General features: G+C 33.8%; 1 protein-coding gene across 1 annotated transcript in view; it reads left to right on the top strand.

Annotated features, from left to right (window-relative positions):
* The window catches only part of ANKRD50 (ankyrin repeat domain containing 50), a 47684-nt gene extending 25472 nt beyond the window's left edge, over window positions 1-22212 (top strand). The window contains exons 3-5 of the mRNA XM_024246267.3: window positions 7845-8074; window positions 14198-17748; window positions 19221-22212. Of these exons, the coding sequence (XP_024102035.2) occupies window positions 7845-8074; window positions 14198-17745 (3778 nt within the window). The 3' untranslated portion in view covers window positions 17746-17748; window positions 19221-22212. The remainder of the gene's footprint in view (window positions 1-7844; window positions 8075-14197; window positions 17749-19220) is intronic.
* Window positions 22213-23575: the final 1363 nt, after the last annotated feature.

Genomic DNA, 23575 nt, shown 5'->3' with positions numbered 1-23575 from the left:
AAGCCACATACCGTATGTCAAACAACTGGAAAATAATTGTAAATAGTCTTTACCTGGAAATGGGCCTAGTTTTTGTTTTCTGCAGGATGCTTTAATGTGGAGGAGAGGTGAGTTAAACTAGTTAGGAGTCACAAAGTTTGATATTTGTTGTTGCTGTGGGTACCCTCAGTGCACCTCTGACCTCAAATCTTCTAATAATATGTTGTATTTAGGGCAGGGGCTGATTTTCCAGGTGGATTTTCTCAATATCTTCTCTACCTTCAGCTCTCAAATTCTTCTCTTCTGCAACTCTCTCAGCAGTGAGGGCAGAGAATGGGGACATTTTCTGTTTTTCTGATTAAGATTATATTATACCCCTCAGTCTGGGGTGAGGTCTTCTGATCCTGCCCATCCCATTGCTGTAGGCTGCAGTGGGTTCCACTTGTGCCTCAAGGACAAGTAATGCTTATTCTATTCCTCCCCACCCACTCCTTATTAAGGATTTTCCATAGGGGTCATATGGGAGAAGAGCCTAGTCTGGGGGCGGAGCTTCATTCCATACCTTTCCCAGCCAGGGTGGTTGCTGTATTTTTTAAACCCCTAAGGGGTCAGTAGAGAAAAGGCAGCAAGAGAGTGTGAACGCTCTTTATCAGTGGCCCCAGGGGCTCCACATTCTGTCTGTCATTCACAATTTTTCTCCCTCCAGCTTGTCTGAGGTGTTTTGTTAAAAGGCTAGGAGGGACACTCTTCCTAATACTCTGTGTCTGAACAAGTGAGGAAGAAAGCGAGCTGAAACCTGATGTTTCATAGAAACAATTTTAACTCTAAAGACACTTTTTACATGTTCAATTTGTTTATCCATCTATTATCTAATAGTATATTCCTTATAATTTATTTATAGTAGCTTTAAAAGCTTATTAATCTCCTAAGAAAAAGGCAGTAAGTAAATTCATTGTATCAAAGAAAAAGAACAATGGATGTCTTTCATTTCAGAGTTTCAGCTGCCTTTCTGCCAGGAAATCAAGAGTGTCACCACAAAAATGATAACTATGTGAAGTAATACATATGTTAATTAGTTAGAATTAGGCCTTCCTCAATGTATATCTACTTCAAAACATCATGTTATACATGGTAAATACATATAATTTTATCTGTCACTTTTTTAAAAAAAATTAATCAATAAAAGGCTAGCTACAGAAGGATGATCTTGGCATTCCTCATTTTCAAGACAATTGAAAATGGGGGAAAAACTAACTCGATTTTAAATTGAATTAATAAAAAATTAAGAATGTAATAAATATTGGCTCAATATTAATGAAGGTAAGAAATGTAAGACATTTAGTTAAGATACACATACAAAGTCAAACCCTGTATAATACCGTTGCTTTTAAATACGGTGTTATCTTTGTATGATTGTGATAACTCATTACATTATCTCATTTGGAATAATAATAATATACATGTATATAAATATTCACAAATACAGAAAAATCTGTTTTAGATTGTCTAAATTATTTATGTGTTGTGTACACATACTTTGGTGGGATTTTCATTTTACAAATGATAAAATGTAACCTAACAGAAAAATGTGAATCTGTGTGTCACTTGATGTAGATATCCCCAAATAGGTGCTTTTGAAATAATTGAAAGGGAACTTAATATGGGAATTCTGAGTTTAGTAAATTTTTAATCCTTTGTTTTAAAGTAACAAAACTTTTTCCATCAAGTATCATTCATTCATGGAGCAAATTTATTGAGTGTTTATGATGTGCTAAGAGTGGTTTTGAGTGCTGGGAAACTTAACAGTGCTCAAGATAGGCATATTTCCTGCCCTCCTGGAGCCTACACTGTGGGCGAGGAGATGTGGAGGTGTGCAGGAGCTTCACTCTCAGCCTTGTAACAAAAGCAGTACCGAAGTAACACAACAAGTTAATCTAAGAATGTGATAAATGCTACAAAAAAACAATTGCAGGAACAGTAATGGTGATGAGGGCTGCTTTAGATATGGTGGTCAGAGAAGGCTTCTTTCAGGAGTAAAACTTGTGTTGAAACCTGAAGGATAAGAAGTACTGCCTGGGGAAGGGAGCTTTCTTGGCAGAGAAAAAAGCTCAGTGTTAGAAATAGGTCCTGAATGGGAAAAAACAAAACAAAAAAAAAGCTTAGTGTTAAAACAGAAAGGAAGACAATGTGCTAAAACGAAAAGGAGGACTTAGGAATGAATCCTATCTACTTTTAACATGACTAAGACCATTTTACATTGTACTGGGAAATAACTTCAAGGCAAGAAAGTGAATGAAAAGCTCTATGTATTTTGAAACTATGAGAGAGCTATAATCCCAAACCTCAATCTAATGTGAAAGTTAATATCAAATTGAGATGCAAAGCTGGCAGACCATTATTCGTTGAAATAAGTGCATATTCTGATGAATATCAAGAGGACAAAAGCTCTAATTTGATCCCAGGGAGATAAGTTATAGACTTATGCTAGAAGTTTCCTGGACCCAGATAAGCATATAGAAAGAATGAAGAGGGGAGGGCAAAATGAGTCACAGAGATGAGCCATGTATGTGCAGGAGGAAGGTATTGAGTGTAGTATTGGGTGTAGTAAAAGGTATTGGGTGTAGTAAACTCTACGGGTTGTGTACATCCCCATAGTTTTTGATCTTAATTTGCTGGGGAGAAGTCAAAGGTCAAAGAAATTGTTTATACCTATAACTCTGATGCATAAGGAGACTTCTTGCCAGCCTAGACACTGCATACACTTAACTTTTAATTGCTGATCCAGAAAGAATTTACTCAAAAAGAGCTATCACAGGATACATAAAATATATCTCAAGAACAAATGGGGAAGGAATGTGAAAAACAGGGCATAAGAAACACCATAAAAAATGTTTTCATGGAACAAAAGGAATCTTTGACCAAATATATTGCCTTAAATGAAAACAATTAATGAGTGATTGCCCGAGTTAAACAGTTGCATGAAGCAGAGATATAAGTGCTTGGAAAACAGTTGGTGAAACAACAGAATGAGATGGAACATAGCAAAAACCTTTTCTTATCACTGAACTGGGGAATCCCCTCAGAAATGTGACATAAAACTTAGAAAAACTTAGAAGCTATAAACGGAAAAAAAAAAAAGACTGATGTGTTATCTATATAAAAGTAAAAAAAAAAAAAAGAAATTGTACATGTCCAAAAAAAAACCTTTCAAAAAGTCAAAAGAAAAATGACAAATGGTGGAAAAAAATTGTATTACATACAACAATTTCTTTTTTTTTTTTTTTCTTTTTTTGAGACAGAGTCTCACCCTGTCACCCAGGCTGGAGTGGAGTGGCACTATCTCAATTTCTTAACACTTAAAGAGTGCCAATAAGAGAAAAATTAGCAGTGTTTAGGGAAATGGGTAAAGTGTATGAAAACACAATTTAAAGAAAAAGAAATATGATTCCTAGGCACATGTGAATATAATTGCCCTTATGGTAAGGAATATAAATTAAAAGCATGAATGGGGTACATAAATCGAAGGGATATGTTCTAGTATTCAATAATACTAGTTAACAATAATTTATTACATTTCAAAATAGCTAGAAAAGAAGAATGGTAATATTCTTAATACACAGAAGATATAAATGTTTGAGGTGATAGGTACCACGATTACCCTGATTTGATCATTACACATTGCATGTAGGTATCAAAATATCACATATTTTGTACCCCCAAAATATGTACAACTATTATATATTGTATAGTATTTAATATTAATATATGTATTATATAGTTTTTTTAACTATAATGAGGATGCCATTTTTCACCTAGCTGTAGAAAAAGTAAATAACATTAATCACTATTATGGAGGGGCTAGGAAAACACCTACTGTTACACAACTGTTGCCTGTGTGTGTATAAATATATACATATATATGTGTGTGATAAATATGTACACACACATTACATATATGAGTATATATGTACGTTATGTGTGTGTGTATATATGTATATATGTGTGTATATATATATAAAATTTATAAGGACAGCATCACTTTGGCAATATCTATCAAAATATACATAAAGGTGTCCTTTAATCTAACAATTCTATTCCTAGTAATATATCCTACTGACATACATGTGTGCTACAAAATTATGTGGACAAAAACATGATAGATTTAAACTGTACCCTAGTAACAACTACATTAAGTGTAAGTGATAAATATCTTAATTAAAGGATAGAATTTGACTGGGTAAAAATACAAGATTTAATTTTATGTTGCCTATAAAAATTTCACTTCACATATAAAGAGGCAAATAGCTTAAATATAAAAAAATAAAAAAGTATATGCCATGCTAACCCTAATTAAAAGAAAGGTGGTGTGCCTACGTTAATATCAGACAAAGTAGATTTTGGAGAAAAGACTATTACTAGATATAGAGTCCTTTCCTAATGATACAGGGGCCAGTTACTTAAGAAGATATAATAGTCATAACATTTGTAGCCTTTAAAACAGAACTTCAAAATATAGGAAGCAAAATTAACACTATTTTAAGAAGTAGACACTTATATTCAAATATTTTAACACTCCCTTTTTAACAACTGATAGAGTAAATAAACCAAAAATCAGTAAGTACATAGGACCCTTGGACAATACTGTTACCGAATGAACCTAATTGTCAATTACAGAACAGTCTGCCCAGCAACAACAGTATATGCATTCTTTTTAAGTGCATACACAGCATTTGCTAGGATAGATATACTCTGGGCCATAAAATAAGTCACAATCAATTTGAAGTTATGGAAGTTACACAAAACATGTTATCTGATACAGTTGTATTAAACTGTGATAATACAGATAAAGATAACTGGGACATTCTCAATTATTTGAAAGCTATATAACTCACTTCTAAATAACGGATGTTTTAAAGAAGAAATCAAAAGGAAATTATTTTTAAGTGGATGATACTGAAAATGCTTAGAGGGAAATTAACAGCATTAAAGGATTATATTAGAAGAGAAGGAAAGTATGAAAAATGACTTCAATTTCCACTATAAGAAACTAGGTAAAGAAGAGCAAATATCCTGGAATAGGCAAAAGAAAGGAGATAATCACTAAATCCTATTAATATTACTCACCAAATTTCTTTCACATCTGTCTACTTTTTGCTATCCTCACTGCTACTAATTTATAATTTACTTTCTCGTATTGGTTATGGCTAGTCAGTGGACCATAGTGGGTAAGAGTGGAGACTAGGGTGACCCCCACTATGATGTGCCCAGGACTAGGGGAGAAGGAGATTGGGAAGAGGCGGGGCTGGGTCCTGAGACACAGTACTTGAAATTGGGAATGTCCCAGGCAAACCAGGATGGATGGTCCCCCTTGTGTAGGTTCTGGAACCAGACCTTGGACTTGAATCCCTTTCTTACCACTTATAAAGTAACAAGTGACTGATCCTCTTGTGCCTTGATTACCTTTCCTGGAAATTAGTATTATAATAGTACCCACCTTAAAGAATTAAGGTGAGAATCAGATGAGTTAATGTATGTGTGAAGTACTTAAAGCATATAGAGTACTGAATTAAAGTTGGCAGTGATGGCCTTGGTCATAGTGGTAGTTCTGGATGGATATTTTTTTTCTAAGTTCTAAGCATTGGCCTCATATCTCACTCTTTCCTTCTAGACTTACCCTACATCAGATTTTCCTTCACATATACCAGAGTTACCTTTCTAAACTCCAATATAAACATATCAATTTCCTGCTTAAAATATTTCAGTGGCTCCTTAATACCCTTAGAGCAAAGCCCACAATTTATAATACCCAGCATTTACTCATTTTCATGCTTCTCATAATTCTTTCTTCCATACTTCACTGGTTTTTCTCTTCTTTAAGCTTTTGCATGTGCTGTTGCCTCAACTAGATTTTCTTTCCTGTATGTCCTCCCCTATCCCCAGCTATTTCTCCTGACTAAACTCCTTCTCCTGGCTCATTACCTTACCAACCTCAATTCCCGATTTCCCTGACGTCGCCCCCACACTTTCCCTGTCAAAAGTAACTTAAGATGGCTTCCTGTGTGCTATATCTGAAGTGGTACTTATTATGTACATTATTCTAGTATATCGTGTTCTCTATATATTGTACTATATGACTACGTTACTGATTTTTCATCAGCCATCTTTGTGTTCATAATGGACAAAATATATGTGTAAGATACAATAGAGTAGGTTTTCCCAAACTCAGCATGTTCCTTGCCAGGATTACTCCACCTTCCCTCTACCCTCCTGTAGCAGTATGATTGGTTCCTCAAAACTTAGTTCATCTTGAGCACCTAATACATGAATATTATTCTGACATTCTCTTCCTTCCCTACCTACTGCACTTGAGTTGGTCATTTCTTCTTATCTTGTTAGTAATTTTACTGCTTTTTCTTACAGCACTGAGAACAGTACATTGAAGTTAATTCATTTTCCATTCTAGCTTGCAACAATGTCGTCTTCAGGTTCTACTGTGGGCACTATGCTAGGTTCTAGGGGTATACTGATGAGTAAAACCAATTTAGTCTCTCTTCTCTTGATGCTTACAGCTAAAGAGAAATTTTAAAAAGACACTACATAATTAAATATAAAATTGCAAATTTGTTAGTGGAGTGGAAAAGAACTACTGTATTTGACGTTATGGAAGCATGTAATAGGGATTTGACCTTAAGAAGGTTACTCTCAACTTAAAATTGAAGATAAACTACATGAAGAGAGATGGGAAGTGCATGCCAGGCAGAGGAAACTGCAAATGAAAAGGCCCATGTGTAATTGTGTCTCATGAAGTCATTGAAAGAAGGCTAGTCTGGCTGGAATAACATTTGAAGTGACCCTGGCTGCAGTAGAAACTCACAGGAGGCAAGCTGTTGGAGGCATGTAGATTGTTAGGGTAGCCCAGGTAAAAGAGATGAATAATTGAGGTAGGTTGGCCTACAGTGATGATGTTACAGGATATTTGAGATTTTTTAAAAAGAAATATTGATTCTTGCATGGTGATAAATTAGATCTTGGTAGCTATTATATTGAAAGACTAAGAAAACACACTTTTAGAACACATTATTTGTAAGTTTCTGGTGTGCATAACTGGATGGATTATGTCCTCTTCACTGTTGTATCTGCTCAGCACCTTATTGACCCCACAGCACACATCAAGTAAATATTTGTTGAAAATGAATGAGCATTGTTGTATTTATAAAAAAGTTATATTCAACTGCAATATAAGTTACATGCATAGGAAATACATTAATTAATGGAGTAAAGCCTAATACTTCATTCTTTACTTTGAAGTTTGAAAATATGTCAAATGGGACCTAGAATATAGTTCATCTTTGTACAGTCTTTTAAAATAAAATTTGTGGAAGACGAGCTTGTATAAACTGCAGTAATTTTGTGGGAAAAATGGTGATAAAATACTTCTGCTACAGAATTCTTGATATTTTGCTTTTTATTAAGGTGATCCCCAGAGTTTGTTTTGTTTTCCACTCTGCAACACATTTTAGCTTTGTCATAAGGAAATCACACTTTTTATCACTGACTCAAAACAATCAGAAAGGGAATATTGAAATATAGTTTTCTTCAGTTCTGAATGCCTTTGTTAATTATGCTGAATTATACACACCCACACACCCACATACTCTTGATTGTTCAACATGCTGTAATTGGAAATACAAACTATTTGGGACCAGTGTTGTACCTAAAGTAAGGAATTGAAACTTGTATAATATTTTTTGTTCTAATACCTTATTTTATTATTAATTTATAATTAATACTCTAATGTTTGAATAATAAATCTTAACATCATAGCCACTTAACATTCAAAATGCTCATGTGTATGTGTTTTACAGGTGTGTTCTACTCCCTCTTCTGGGAATGAAGCCTCCCCAGCAAAGCCTATACCTGCTTGTTGATTCTGTTGATGAAGGGTGTAACATTACTGAAGGTGAACAAACGTCTACCAGCTTATCTGGGACTGTTGCAGCACTTTTAGCTGGTCACCATGAGTTCTTTCCACCGTGGCTATTGCTTCTCTGTTCTGCCCGAAAGCAGAGTAAGGCTGTTACTAAAATGTTTACTGGTAAGCATAATTACTTATTGCCATCCTCAAATGCTTTTCATTAATGAACTAGTTTCTTAGAGGAAAAAGTATGCAGTTGAAGATCTGCATGTTGCATTTGCTCCATCAGCTATTCTCAACTGTGCCTTTTGAAATTTATATAAAAAAGCCTTAGCATGTTTTTAAGATCATTTAAACATTACCTTTTTTTCAAGATTCTTTTCCTAAGTGCTTTAGTAACAGGAGTATCTCTGCCATATTTGCTGCTATACATCTTGGAGCTGCATTTATTATGTTGTTGTATCATGATCAATTTAAACTTTTTTCTGATGTTTGAGATTACAGTCTATATAATATATAAAAGCACACTGTCAGAGTTTTTTTTTTCTTTCTCTTACTTTTTTTACTTTTCTTTATTTACTACCATAATAAAGTTGTGGTTACTCCTATTAGATTAACACACTCCTCTTTGTCTTGTGGGAAATAAAAGAAGTGTAAAACAATTACCTATCACAGGATATATAGTGTAATTGGAGAGATATTAATTAAATTAATGGTTAATTAGCCATATAACTTTTGAGTACTTCTGTACATTTTACAGTATGTTGAACTCTTGTTAGTTTGTTAAAATAATTTTCTGTAAGCGGCTTTATTCCTTCTATCAGGTTGTCTCTCTTCAATTCCCTTGTTACTAAAGGCAGCACTTTTGGTTTCCACATATGGCATTCTTTCTTGTTGTTATTGATAAAAATATAGTTGGTAAAAGTTTAGTAATTTAAATGACAGTAGCTAACACTTAACATAGCATTTAGTATGTCAGGCATAGATACAGTAGAAGCCCCTTTTGGTCTGTGTCACCGTTGCTTTCTTTTCCTCATTAGAGAAAACCAGTATTATTGACTTATTTTATATGCTTTCAGCTCATATTTTATATTATGTATGTTTATAGTTTACAGAAATGAAACACTCCGTACGCCATCTGAGCTTTTACCACTCACTAGCCATGTGACTTTACACAATTTATATTCTCTGTGCCTCTGTTTCCTTATCTATGAAATGGGGATTATAATATTACTTTTCTTATAGGATTTTTGTAAGGTTAAATGACAAATTACATATGAAGCACTTAGGACAATGCCTAATACATAGTAAGTGCTTCAGAAATATATAATTGCTATTATTCTTATTATTTGATTCTCTTTTTTTAGCCAACAATATTTTTGAGCCATATTCATTATAAATCCATTTCATTGGTTTTAATTGGTAGATAGTACTCCTTCCCATCAATAAATCTCTTTTTATTTTTCCATTATCCTGTTCATGGACATTTAGATCATTTTCAGTTTTTTGCTGTTACAAAAAATGCTTCATGAACATATTTGTTCACGTATTCTTGTGCACATGTGCTGAAGGTTTACGTTGTAAATCTAGACTTGTAATTGCTGGATTATAGAGTATGTACATTTTGAACTCCAGTTAATTTTACTTCTTTTTTTGGGATATTAATTATTTAAATTGTTGGGCTGTATATAAACATGTGACCACCTCTCTGTTCATGGTGGATGTGGAATTTTGAGGTAAAAATTTAAGGATATTGCTAGTTATTAATACATATTGTCAAATTGCTTTCCAAAAGGATATATATCATTATATTCCTACCTGAAAGTGTTGGGTGGTTTCTTTTTACTTGTACCAGTATTGAATTATGTCTTTCTTTAATTTGTCAATGTGGTATGTGAAAAATACTCTATTATGTTTATTTGTACTTCTTGTTTACTGTTGTAAACAAGAAATTATGCCTATTTCATCAATTTGCCTTTTTTCCATGAAATTCTGCTATCTGACCTTTATGTTTTTATTGGGAAGTCAAAGTTATTTTCTTACTGATTTTCAGGGCTTTTATTTGATATTTTTTTAATTCTTTGCAGCTATTTTCTTCAGCTTTTTAAAATTGTAATAATTATTTTGAAGTATATTATATGTAACCTCTAATATATTGTCCTTTACTATTCTGTATTCTTAGTTTTACCTTTAATGATTTTGCCCATATACACTATTTTTTATTGAAAGGTATGAAATAAAGCTCTAACTTGAATAAGTAAAACTATAAATTTTCTCAGCAATTTATTGACTTCCTTTACAATTACTTGGTGATTTTTTTTCATCATACATTAAGTTTGGGTGTGTGTACATATAGATATGTCTGTGTACTATTACTCTATTTCTAAACTATTCATCTGCTCTTCTAAACTATCTGTCAGCATTATTATGCAGATAAAATGTCGGCTTAATTTTTGTAATTTTCTTGCACAATTACTTCCCAGCTCTCTGCCATCATTATTATTATTTTAAATTATATATTTTTACCTGTGTTCCTCTAGGTTGTAATAGCATATTTTAAATTATAACTGTCAGTGATATAAACCAAAAACTTATTAAGATTTTGATAAAATTGCAATTTAAATAAGAAAGAATTTGCTGTTTAAAATATGTTTTCTTTCTACTCATAAACATAGCATATCTGTGCATTTATTCAAGTTTCTCCTTAGATTTTCCAGTTTTCCTTCTATATGTCCTACACATATCTTTCTGGTCTTTGCTTATGTTTTAAGTTGAAATGTATGTGTTTTGAGTTGTATGCATTTGAAATTAAAGTTGGAAGTGTATCATCATAGCCAGTAACATTAAGATCTTTACTATGTCTAAATTGGCTTCACCTACTCATATCTGAGGATTAAGCCTTTGGAAAGACAGTTTTTATAACTTTTCTGATGTATTCACTATACTGACCAGTAGCATTTTCATTAATGGCTTCAGATTAATCTAATGAAAATGACTTTGGCACTAAGCAGAATTTTGACTACAACTAGGGTATTCTCATAGGCTGATCGTTGTTAGGCCTTGTTATGGGACTGAAAGAAATAGCAGCCTATTTCAAAACATTTTGTGCACAAAAAATTAACCCTCCCAGATTTTTAAAAGATTATTTATGTGTTTATTTTATCTGATTATGAAAGTAATACAGGCTCCATTTAGAACATATTTTAAATGACAACATACACAAATATTATACCAGATAATAATAAGAGTGCTTAATTATTATTAACACGTTGTGTTAAATTCTGTATATGTTTCCCTTCCTAGTTGAGATCATGCTATATATCAATTTGATTTTCTGCTTTTTAAATTTAACATTGACAAACCTTTCAGTGTCACCATATTGTCTTTTTAATGACTATTTTAATGCCTACATATTTTATTTGTATATTAATATGCTGGCATTTGCTTAAACTTCTTGTTATATTTTTAGGTTTTATTTTCGTATTGCTTATCCTCATATGTCCTTCATGATAATAAGTAATTTCAGTAAGCATCAATTTATAAATATTGGCACAGGTCTTCTCTTTCACTCTGTTTTCACCAGTACTGCGTAATGCGGTACCCTGAGAAATAATTGAAGCAAGAATAGAAAATAATAGAAATGTTTCAAGTAAGAATAGAAAAGTTCAAGTAAGAATAGAAAAGAATAGAAAAATACTTCTATTCAAGTAAGAATAGAAAAGAAATAGGGAGGTAGGTGGTCCATCATTTCAGTAAGTCATGTTTTTATTCCCCTAGAAGTTTTGATTATTTTTCAGCCCTATCTTATGTTTAAAAGTGCTTTGATAGCTATATATTGTGTGTGTTCATAATAAGAGGATTACATGTGTATTAGTCAGAAGTTATAATTTTTAAAAGTAATTATTTTCAGTACCGTAACTCAAGATATTTAAGTTGTTGATTAATAGATATTCTTAGTTCTGTTTTAATGAACAGATAACTATTATAACTATCATTGGTAATAAACATAATTTCTTCTATCTAAAATCCATATTATTAAATATTTAGATTGGGGGGAGATTTATTCTTTAAATTATAAATTCTCTGTAAGTTTTCTTTATGAAATTCTATACTTTCTTATAGAATTAATCCTATGTCCCTACTCCCTCCTCTTTATTCCCCTGTCAAACACTTGAGTTTTCTTTCACAGCTTTCTATTCCTGTTCCTATCTTAATGAAAAGAGCAAACTTCAAAGTCAAACAAAACAATCAAAATTTATCACTTTCTAGCTGTGTTACTGTGAGCAATTTATTTAACCTTTCTGAGCTTTAGGTTCCTCATTTTTTAAAATAGAAATATTTATCTCCCAGGCTTAACAGACAAGAAAGTTTTATATATAATGCGTACTTAAACTGCTGCCTTAGTTGACTCTCAATAAATGTTGCTCTCCTTTATTCCTTTCTGTAGAACCCTACCTGTTACTGTGGAGTTTCTGTCTTAATAATCTCAAGTTCCAATCATGACATCTTAGTTAATTAGGTTTAAATTTTAGATATTTATTCATAATGTATTATATGATCTTTCATGTAAATCAAGTAATGTAATATAAAGTATTACATTAAAGTAATGTAAAGTATTACATTGCTTCAGAAACTTTAAAACCCTATATAATGTAAAATAGTATTATTTCTTAAGTAACTTATTTTATTAGCAGTGTACTAGGTATTTCCCTTATCTAACTTAAATTTTAAAGTGAATTGATAAAGCCAAAAGCAAATGGACACACAGAAAAAGATTTGGAGGCAAATCATCTCACATCACTGGTAAATATAGATTGCTGTAAATTTCTAGGTATGTTTTAAACCCTCCTTAGATGAGCAGTGACTTTTTCACAATTGAAATTTATCTTTTGAAATTATTTCTGTTGAGGATTTAATAATCAATTGTGTGTGTATACATATATATGTAAAATTAGATTCTATTTTTATATAGATTCAGGGCTATATAAATCTATATACAAAGGGCTATATTAGGACAACTGTTATTCATATTTTATTCTTGGTAGGTTGTTTTTAATTTTTCAATAACTGTCCATTTTGTCTACATACTTAAAGCTTAGTATTACAAAATTGAGTTCATCAGCTTTTTCTCCAAACCTATTATTTGTCCTTCAGTGGTCTCTTTTTCAGTCCTGTTGGCAGAGCCACAAGTTAATGTCAGCTTTGACTCGTCCTTCTCTCTTTACTCCTCCACATTCACCAAACACTATATAATCTAGCTCTTATTAAAAATTCCCAAGTCCATCACGTTATTTTTGCTGCTGCTGCAACTGCTGCCACCACCATGGCTGTTCAGGCTCATAGTGATTTTCATCTAGAGTGTATCACAGCGTCTTTAAAAATCGTTTTTCCTTTAGTCTTGACTTGCTCCAGTTCTTCTTTAGATGTTAGAATATTCCTTCAAAATGCAAATCTGGTCATGTTAGAGACTTGGTAAGTTCATTCACTTAGCAGTTTTTTGTTCTGTAAGATGAATACACAATTGTCTAATAAGTTCGTATCTGTATATCATGATGTCATCTGCCTTTAGATAGTGAAATTATGCCTTCCTTTAAAGAACTTAAAATGTGTTTAAAATAGCTATAGCTAGTATGTTTTTAGGTTGGTTTAAATCTTATTATTTATTTTACAGTGCTGAAGTTTTTTGACCATAATTTAGCCAAAAAGTTGGATCTTAATTGGTTCAAGCTATTTATTGATGGTCTGAGATTTAGTTATTTTAATTTGATAAAATGTACAGTAATGTAGTTTAAAGACAATTACTGGATATTCTAATTGGATGTAAATATTCAGTCACATAATTAAGGCTAGAGTATATTCAAGTGTATAGGTGAAAATATATAAATTATTTATATGGAAAAGATTTTGTAAAAAGAAACCTTACTTGTTATGTCTCCTGCAACTTTTTTTTCCTGATCACTTGGGAGTTCAGATGATGTTAACTGGGTACTTTTATGGTTATGTAAGACTGTCTGCTTCTTAATTAGTATCTATTACAGTGGAGTTGAGAGAGGCACCAAGCTACTAAAGGAATAAGTAGTTCAATTTGTAGGTAGGAAAATGAAATTTTTCTGCCATCAGTGTGTTTTTGCAGAAAGAAAAGAAAACTGATTTACATACTAATAGGTATTAATTGATCTGCTTATTAGTATTAATTTATTAATTGATTTGTTTATTATATGTTGAAGACATTCTCTTTGAAGATATGGTAACTTCTATAATCCTTTTCAACTGATGACATCTACTTTTTTATCTCTTCTTTAGGTTTTCGAAAAATAAGTTTAGATGACCTTCGGAAGGCATATATTGTCAAGGATGTTCAGCAGTACATTCTTCATCGTTTAGATCAAGAAGAAGCTTTGCGACAACACCTCACAAAAGAAACTGCAGAGATGTTAAATCAACTGCACATTAAAAGCAGTGGATGCTTTCTTTACCTAGAACGAGTTTTAGATGGAGTTGTAGAAAATTTTATTATGTTAAGAGAAATTCGTGACATCCCAGGAACTCTAAATGGTTTATATCTCTGGCTGTGCCAAAGACTTTTTGTAAGAAAACAGTTTGCAAAGGTTCAGCCTATTTTGAATGTGATTCTTGCAGCCTGCCGACCTTTGACCATAACGGAATTATACCACGCAGTATGGACCAAAAACATGTCGTTAACTTTGGAAGATTTTCAACGCAAGTTAGATGTCCTCTCCAAACTTCTTGTTGATGGACTAGGAAATACAAAAATACTGTTTCATTATAGTTTTGCAGAGTGGCTTCTGGATGTGAAACACTGTACTCAGAAGTATTTATGTAATGCAGCAGAAGGACACAGAATGTTGGCTATGAGTTATACCTGTCAAGCCAAGAATTTAACACCATTGGAAGCACAAGAATTTGCATTGCACTTAATTAACTCAAACTTACAGTTAGAGACAGCGGAGTTAGCTCTGTGGATGATATGGAATGGTACACCTGTCAGAGATTCCCTTTCTACTTTAATACCAAAGGAACAAGAAGTGCTACAGTTATTGGTTAAAGCTGGGGCTCATGTCAACAGTGAAGACGATCGCACATCATGCATAGTTCGACAGGCCTTAGAAAGAGAGGATTCCATTCGGACATTATTAGATAATGGAGCCTCAGTAAATCAGTGTGATTCAAATGGGAGAACATTATTGGCTAATGCCGCATATAGTGGCAGTCTTGATGTAGTCAATTTACTTGTCTCTAGGGGAGCAGATTTAGAGATAGAAGATGCTCATGGACATACACCACTTACCCTAGCGGCTAGACAAGGACATACCAAGGTGGTTAATTGTTTGATTGGGTGTGGAGCAAATATTAATCATACTGATCAAGATGGTTGGACAGCATTAAGATCTGCTGCTTGGGGTGGCCATACTGAGGTAGTTTCTGCACTACTTTATGCTGGCGTAAAAGTGGATTGTGCAGATGCTGATAGCCGAACAGCTTTGAGAGCAGCAGCATGGGGAGGACACGAGGATATTGTACTGAATTTGCTACAACATGGCGCTGAGGTGAACAAAGCTGATAATGAAGGTAGAACTGCTTTGATAGCAGCAGCATACATGGGACATAGAGAGATTGTGGAACACCTGCTGGACCATGGAGCAGAAGTAAATCATGAGGATGTTGATGGCAGGACTGCACTCTCTGTAGCTGCACTTTGTGTGCCTGCAAGTAAAGGGCACGCATCAGTTGTTAGCCTTTTAATTGATCGAGGTGCTGAAGTAGATCATTGTGATAAAGATGGCATGACTCCACTGCTGGTAGCTGCCTATGAAGGACATGTTGATGTGGTTGACTTGCTTCTAGAAGGGGGGGCAGATGTAGATCACACAGATAACAATGGTCGTACACCCCTCTTAGCAGCAGCTTCTATGGGTCATGCATCAGTTGTAAATACACTTTTGTTTTGGGGTGCAGCTGTGGATAGTATTGATAGTGAAGGTAGGACAGTCCTCAGTATAGCTTCAGCACAAGGAAATGTTGAGGTGGTACGTACTCTACTGGATAGAGGGTTAGATGAAAATCACAGAGATGATGCTGGATGGACACCTTTGCACATGGCAGCTTTTGAAGGGCACAGATTAATATGTGAAGCACTTATTGAACAAGGTGCTAGAACAAATGAGATTGACAATGATGGACGAATCCCTTTCATATTAGCTTCACAAGAGGGTCATTATGATTGTGTTCAAATATTACTGGAAAACAAATCGAACATTGATCAAAGAGGTTATGATGGAAGAAACGCACTGCGGGTTGCTGCATTAGAAGGGCACAGGGACATTGTTGAATTGCTTTTTAGCCATGGTGCTGATGTTAACTGCAAAGATGCTGATGGTCGGCCCACACTTTATATCTTGGCCTTAGAAAATCAGCTTACAATGGCCGAATATTTTTTAGAAAATGGTGCAAACGTAGAAGCAAGTGATGCTGAAGGAAGGACAGCACTTCATGTGTCTTGTTGGCAAGGCCATATGGAAATGGTGCAAGTCCTGATAGCATATCATGCTGACGTCAATGCTGGAGACAATGAAAAGCGCTCTGCTTTGCAGTCTGCAGCCTGGCAGGGCCATGTAAAAGTGGTTCAGCTTCTGATTGAGCATGGTGCTGTAGTTGACCATACATGTAACCAAGGTGCAACTGCACTCTGTATTGCAGCCCAGGAAGGGCACATTGATGTTGTGCAGGTCTTATTAGAGCATGGTGCTGATCCAAACCATGCTGATCAATTTGGACGCACTGCTATGCGTGTTGCAGCCAAAAATGGACATTCTCAGATAATTAAATTATTAGAAAAATATGGTGCATCTAGTTTGAATGGCTGTTCCCCATCTCCTGTTCACACAATGGAGCAAAAACCTCTACAGTCAGTGTCTTCAAAAATGCAGTCATTAACAATTAAATCAAATAGCTCTGGTAGTACTGGTGGAGGGGATATGCAGCCTTCGTTACGTGGTTTACCTAATGGGCCTGCTCATGCTTTTAGTTCTCCTTCAGAATCTCCAGATTCTACAGTTGACCGGCAGAAGTCATCACTGTCAAATAATTCGCTGAAAAGCTCAAAAAATTCATCTTTGAGAACTACTTCATCTACAGCAACGGCTCAAACAGTGCCAATTGATAGCTTTCATAACTTGTCATTTACAGAACAAATTCAGCAGCATTCATTGCCACGCAGTAGAAGTCGACAGTCAATTGTTTCCCCATCTTCCACAACACAGTCCTTAGGACAGAGTCATAATTCACCAAGTAGTGAATTTGAGTGGAGTCAAGTAAAGCCCAGTTTGAAGTCAACTAAAGCAAATAAAGGGGGGAAATCAGAAAATTCTGCCAAGTCTGGATCAGCTGGGAAAAAAGTGAAACAAAGTAATTCTTCACAGCCAAAGGTTTTAGAATATGAAATGACTCAGTTTGATAGAAGAGGACCTATAGCCAAATCCGGGACTGCTGCACCACCTAAACAAATGCCAGCAGAATCTCAATGCAAAATTGTGATACCTTCAGCTCAGCAGGAAATTGGTCGATCTCAACAGCAGTTTCTTATTCACCAACAAAGTGGGGAACAGAAGAAGAGAAATGGAATAATGACAAATCCAAATTATCATCTTCAGAGCAACCAGGTTTTTCTTGGTAGGGTTTCAGTCCCACGAACAATGCAAGATAGAGGGCATCAGGAAGTGTTGGAGGGATACCCTTCCTCAGAGACAGAATTAAGCCTTAAACAAGCTCTGAAGCTTCAGATTGAAGGTTCTGACCCTAGCTTCAACTATAAAAAGGAAACACCATTATAAAAGGTAATATTTTGTCAACATAAAGAGTAAAAAACAAAAGTATAGTTCCCTCTACTTGGAATGCTCTTTTCCCTGATCACAAGGCCAATTCCCTCAGTTAATCTCTACTCAGATGTCATCTGGGCCAGACCTGCCTCATCACCCCTTTACATCAGAATTCTCCTGCCTCTAGCACTCCTTTCCCCGTTGCCTGCAGTATGTTATCCAAAGCACTTACTATTCAAAATACTTCAGATGTTTTCTTTATTATTTTTCTCCTCTGAAGTAAAAATACAACCTTTATGAGGGTAGGGTTTTCTATCTGTTCACTACTGTATTTCATGTACTTGGAATAGTGCTTGGACCTTTGGTAGTTTCCCAGTAAAAATTTGTTGAATAAGTGAATGTACTAATGAATGAATGAATATACTACTTATGGATTCCAGATTAAGAATTCTTTCCTATTCAGTTGTGTCCTCCTTTTAAAAGAATTTTGGTGGTGTCAGAGGGAGAGGCTGTTTCAAACTCATCTTTTTGGTTTGAGTGCAATAATGTCTGTAGCACATAGTAGATAGTAAATATTAATTTCATTCCTTTTCACTCAGAAAGAAGTCAAAAACTTAGTAGAAGGTAGTTTTATGATGACAGATCTCTTGAGACTCTTCCAAGTAATGTTTTCACACATAAGGCATAGACATGAAAAATGGTAAATAGATGTTTTTGCAATATTGGTATTTAGGGCACTTTATACCTAGATAAAATAGTCATATTTGTTAAATAAAAATATTTTTTTCTCCTCCCTGTGACAAAGGATACTTCATTAATGATATAGGGGATGTTAGTGGGAAAATAGGTATGTAAGTTTTATATTTTAGATAGTTTTTCAGAAGCACATTTCCTATATTGGAGATAAATCTGAAGATTTTATTAGGGGTCTTTCCTAGCTTACACTGCAGCTGTATTTATCCCACTTTGCTTAATGATTTTTCTTCCTCTAACAAAATTATATATACTCTTTCCTTTTTGCTGCTTCTGTCTTTGTAAATATATTTTAGGGATATAATAGGTGAAACACTATTATAGATAAATTCCTCATATCTTCTAATAATAAACAGCCTTCAATGTGAATCTAGGGGTGACCAGTCAAATGTCATTCAAAAATAATTTGAATAAAGTAGTTAATTCAGTCCTCAAATGCAATTTGTTTTTAGAATAATTAGTTCTGATGGTGCACCCTTTCAACTCTCATGATATCTGTTTAAAAGGCAAAGTATAAATACATATTAAAAATGAAACACCAGAATTAAGGTAAACATTTTGTGGAATTTAAAAAGTGGCTTATAAGTTAAATAATAGTTAAGTCTGCTTTGTGCTTTGCATGGTAAATATATAGATAAAGATATATAGAGGTAAATGTATTATATAAAGTTTTAAAATGATATGTAGCTATATAATACAATGTAGAAATTAATTATTTTTTTTAACTTTTGCATTAGTTTCGTATTCTGTGAAACAGAAGACATTGTGATGGAGTGGTTCTTCAGCTACTGAATGGAAGCATATGCCTGTTGATTTGCTGAAAAAACAATAAAAATGAAGAATGTGATCTCTGCAGTACAGTTACCTTAATTACTGTAATGTGCCTAAATAGTAAGGCTGCCTTCTCAATGTAACCCTCTGTGCTTAAAAAATTTCATTTTGTGTGCTTTGTATTCACTACACAGGAATAAGCACTTTTTAAAAATGCAGATACATACTGCAGTTCCCTGATAAAAGCTGAAAAGAAAATTTGAGTATTTTAAGTTAAGATTTGATTAAAAAAAGTGCATGTGCCATAATCAAATATATATGAAAAGGCAGTGTTCCTTGTATTTATTTTTTTTTCTTTTTGTGGCAAAAGAAACTTAAACATACTGTTTCAGTCACATTGCATTGTAGTGTATGGCCTGTTTCTTGTATCTTTAAAGATGTTGCTCAATAAAACAAATCTTGCAACTGTTCTATGTTCACTACACCTTCAGCATTGGATAAAAATCAGTTTCTGTATAAATATCACATTGAAATGAAAAAATGATTTCTTGGCAGTTAAAAAAAAAATATTCTATAGTAGTTTAGGGAGCTGCTTTAAGTAGTTTAAATCTGGATTTTCCCAGTAGGATTCTTCTCATCTCTCGCTAAACATGTCAGAACAATCAACCAACCGGTCTGTAGGCAGAACAAAGTCCTATTTCATCCACTGGGATACAATTTCACCTTCCATTCACTTTGTCATTCCACCTCTAAGAAGACAGACTATCATTCCTGAGGCATGAAAATTCTCAGGGACAAAGCCATGCCTCAGTCACATGTGTGTGCAGAGGGAAATGCACCTGTCTATCTAAGGGTAGATTTTTGATCCCTGAATAATTCATTGACTAAACTGACCTCTTCCTCCTGGCTAAATAAATTAATTTTGCTGGCTTCTCTCTTAGTGGTTTCTATTTTGTAAATTGCTGCATGACCAAAATAGCCCCACTCAAAATCAATTGGATTAATTTTAATGGTTTGGTTGGATGAATATTCTGGATGAATATAAAATGTGCTGTCCTTCACAGATGACACCACTCACCTGTCAATCATAGCACATGTGTACTTTTTATTGTTACTTGATAGTGATGGATTTGCACTTTTCTATCCTCATACTCTTTCCTGTTTTCTTCTTTGTACAATTGCATGCAGGAGGGCTGGATGCCAGGGTTAAGAGAGAAATTCATGACAAGGAAGGTAAAATTGGTTGAAATGAGCATGTGACCCACAGTCTTAGTTTCCTTACTCTTAGATCAGTGGAGCTGTAGCTTAGATGGGTCGTTTATATGTCTGGAAAAGTTGTCATAACAGTTTAGAAGCCAAGGTTGTGGATTTGATCTTAGAATGGGCCTGTTAATCTTATAGAACCCAGAAATTCTGTTCTTTTCATGTATTGTTGATAAGGAGGAATGAGGAAAGAGAATTTGGAGATTCAGCACAAAACCATTGCTACTTCTAGAACAAAATCTTTAGAATATGTCCTAATAACAAAGGTCAGTAATGTCATCTTCATATATGAAGGACACATGTGATACATTGTTCGTGGAAATGTAAATGTATAATTATGATAAATGTTTCACTTGAATCTTATTGTAAGGCTTTTCTTGCTTTTATTTTTTAAAGTCAGCAAAACTCATTTTGTCTGTCATCTATAAGTCATAGTGAGGACTACGAGATAAGTTGATAAGTTCAATTGATATTAAGGTGACATGGCAATATTAATAACTCAAATGTGAATGTTTCAAGTATTGAATTCTTGTCCCTATGGGACATTTATTAAATACACTTAATAGGACTCTTGCAAAGTAGCCTTAAAAGTGTTAATGAGTCTATTAATAAATATGAACACATAATATTATTAGAACCAACTTTACTCATATCTCAAATACAGTACATTTACATTACTGTAGAGGATGAAGCTCTAATTTCTATTACATGTATTTTTCTTTAGAAAGAGAACCCTGAAAGCTGCCAGTTTTTCTATTAACTTTGAATTATTGAAATTGTATTTATTTAATTTTATTGTTTTTACAAAATTGCACCTTGTGTCCTAAGGGCGAAGATATGACATTGCATAAGGGATTTATGTTTTTCAAAGAGCTAACTGTTTTCATATCCATACTATATACACTTGAAGCAATTGGTAGGAAGAGAACCTATTGGAAAAATACGATTTTCAAAAGTAAGTATTCCTCGGGATGTTTTTATATAAATTATGTTTTGGAATAGAACATAAATGACTTTGAGTTAGGATAAGGATGATAGGATGGGTGCTGGAGATGCCCTGCCTTGCTTATTTGTTTCTGTGGGGGATTTAATACTATAAATGAAAATGGCTTCTGCTTCATTAAAAAGTAAAAATTGTCCTCCAAATATAAAACTCAATAGATATTTTTGAAATTAAAATCTTTAAATTTTATAAATCAGCTGTTGCCACTACACAACTATGATGGCATGTGCTTATAACATTTTTATAACATTCCGTCTGTGTCTATTCCCTAAATATCATGAGTTTATAATAAGGAAAGTGATAAAAATACAGTAATGAAATAAAAGTCTGAATGTTTCTAAGAAAGGTTTTGGAAGGAAAAATGACCTGAAATCAGTGCATACTGCAAAGTACAGCCAATAATTTTTGTTCTTTGTTTTCACCCCCACCCTCACTGGAATACTTTTCTCAATATTGTTTTGGCTATGCAAATATTTGTTTTGCTTAATGTCCTCCATTTACACTTCTCAGCAAATGTAGTTGCAAGCAAATGCTTTCTTTTTATTTTTCCCTTGGTTTGAGGTATGTAAATAGCCTAAAATGTACGTTGAATTTCACATTGTAAAAGTTTTATTTTATCCCTTGTATGATATTACTCAAAAAATCCCTATGTATATGAAAGTGCATAATAAATATATTTGCTTTACAGAGAAGATCTTGTTTTAATTTTGTCCTTGAACCAGTAGAACATGCATGATATGCATATAGTATAAACAACTGTTAGTTGTTTTAAGTTATCTTAAATAAATCCTGAGCGAATGAATTTGGAAACATTTTGCAAAGAAGAAAGTGAAATATAACACTGTCCAAAGGAAGGTAGAAAAACAGAAAGATTTAGTGTTTATGTCTTCCTAAGCCTTTTTAAGGACTTAATGTTCTTTCTCCCCCCTGTGACTGATTATATACTATATCACACCATGTCAGGTTTTGTGCCTCTGAGAATTGCAGTAATCCAATAAATTTTGTATATGTGTGCTCCTTGATCATCAGAATATTATGGCCATCTTATGGTGGATATTTTGGGAGTTTATTGCAAACATGGTCATTCATTTTCTAAATAAAATTTGTGTTTCTTCACTCAGTAAACTTGCGTCACTTCTTCATGACCTCTTTGCCCACCAGAACACAGCATACACATGCTGTATGTATACACACACACAAATGGCTTTTTGAATCTGTGGGTTCCACATCCCTGGATGCAACCAATCTCAGATAAAATATTCAGAAAAAAAATTCTAAAGTTCTGAAAAACAAATTTGCTATGTGCCAAGTACTACCTGCGTCCACCTGAATGAAGTGACGTGTAGGCATTGTATTAGGTATTGTAAGTAATCTAGAGATGATTTAAAGTATACAGAGCATATGCGTAGGTTATATATAAGTGCTGTGCCATTTCGTAAGGGACAGGAGTGTCTGAGGATTTTGGTATCCAAGAGGAGTCCTGGAAACAATCTCCCTATGTTTACTAATGAATGACTATCCTATTACTCCAAAGAGAGGTTTCTAAAAAGTCCAACAAGATATCTTCTGTTCTGTAATTTCATGAAAATTGTAGTGTTCTGCAGTTATATTTTTTATAAATTTGTTGAATTAATATAAATCTTATTCTAAAAAATTAATAATATAACAATGTGTTTAAACACAAATGTATGGTATACATAGAAGAATTTAAAAACAGACCGGTAGCTAAATAAACTTACATGGAGTTTTCTAGCTAATGGTCCAAGGAAATACACTGTGAGAACTTGGTGATAATTAATGTTTTCACTCCTTTGCCCTAGCAGTTGGAAGGATTACAACTACAGTCGTCCCACTGTATCCTGGGTGGATTGGTTCCAGGAACCCAGGTGGGTACTAAAATCTTTGTATGCTCAAGTCCCACAGTTGGCCTCTTGTATTTACAGATTCTGCATCTCTCCAATATTGTATTTTCCATCCGTGATTGGGAGAATCTGTAGATGCGGAATCCACAGATAGGAAGAGCTGAATGTAGTAGTGATGAGATACACCCTGAGG

Source organism: Pongo abelii, chromosome 3 (genome assembly GCF_028885655.2).
Source record: "Pongo abelii isolate AG06213 chromosome 3, NHGRI_mPonAbe1-v2.0_pri, whole genome shotgun sequence".
Taxonomy (NCBI): Eukaryota; Metazoa; Chordata; class Mammalia; order Primates; family Hominidae; genus Pongo; species Pongo abelii.
This window is presented reverse-complemented; position numbering and strand designations above follow the sequence as displayed.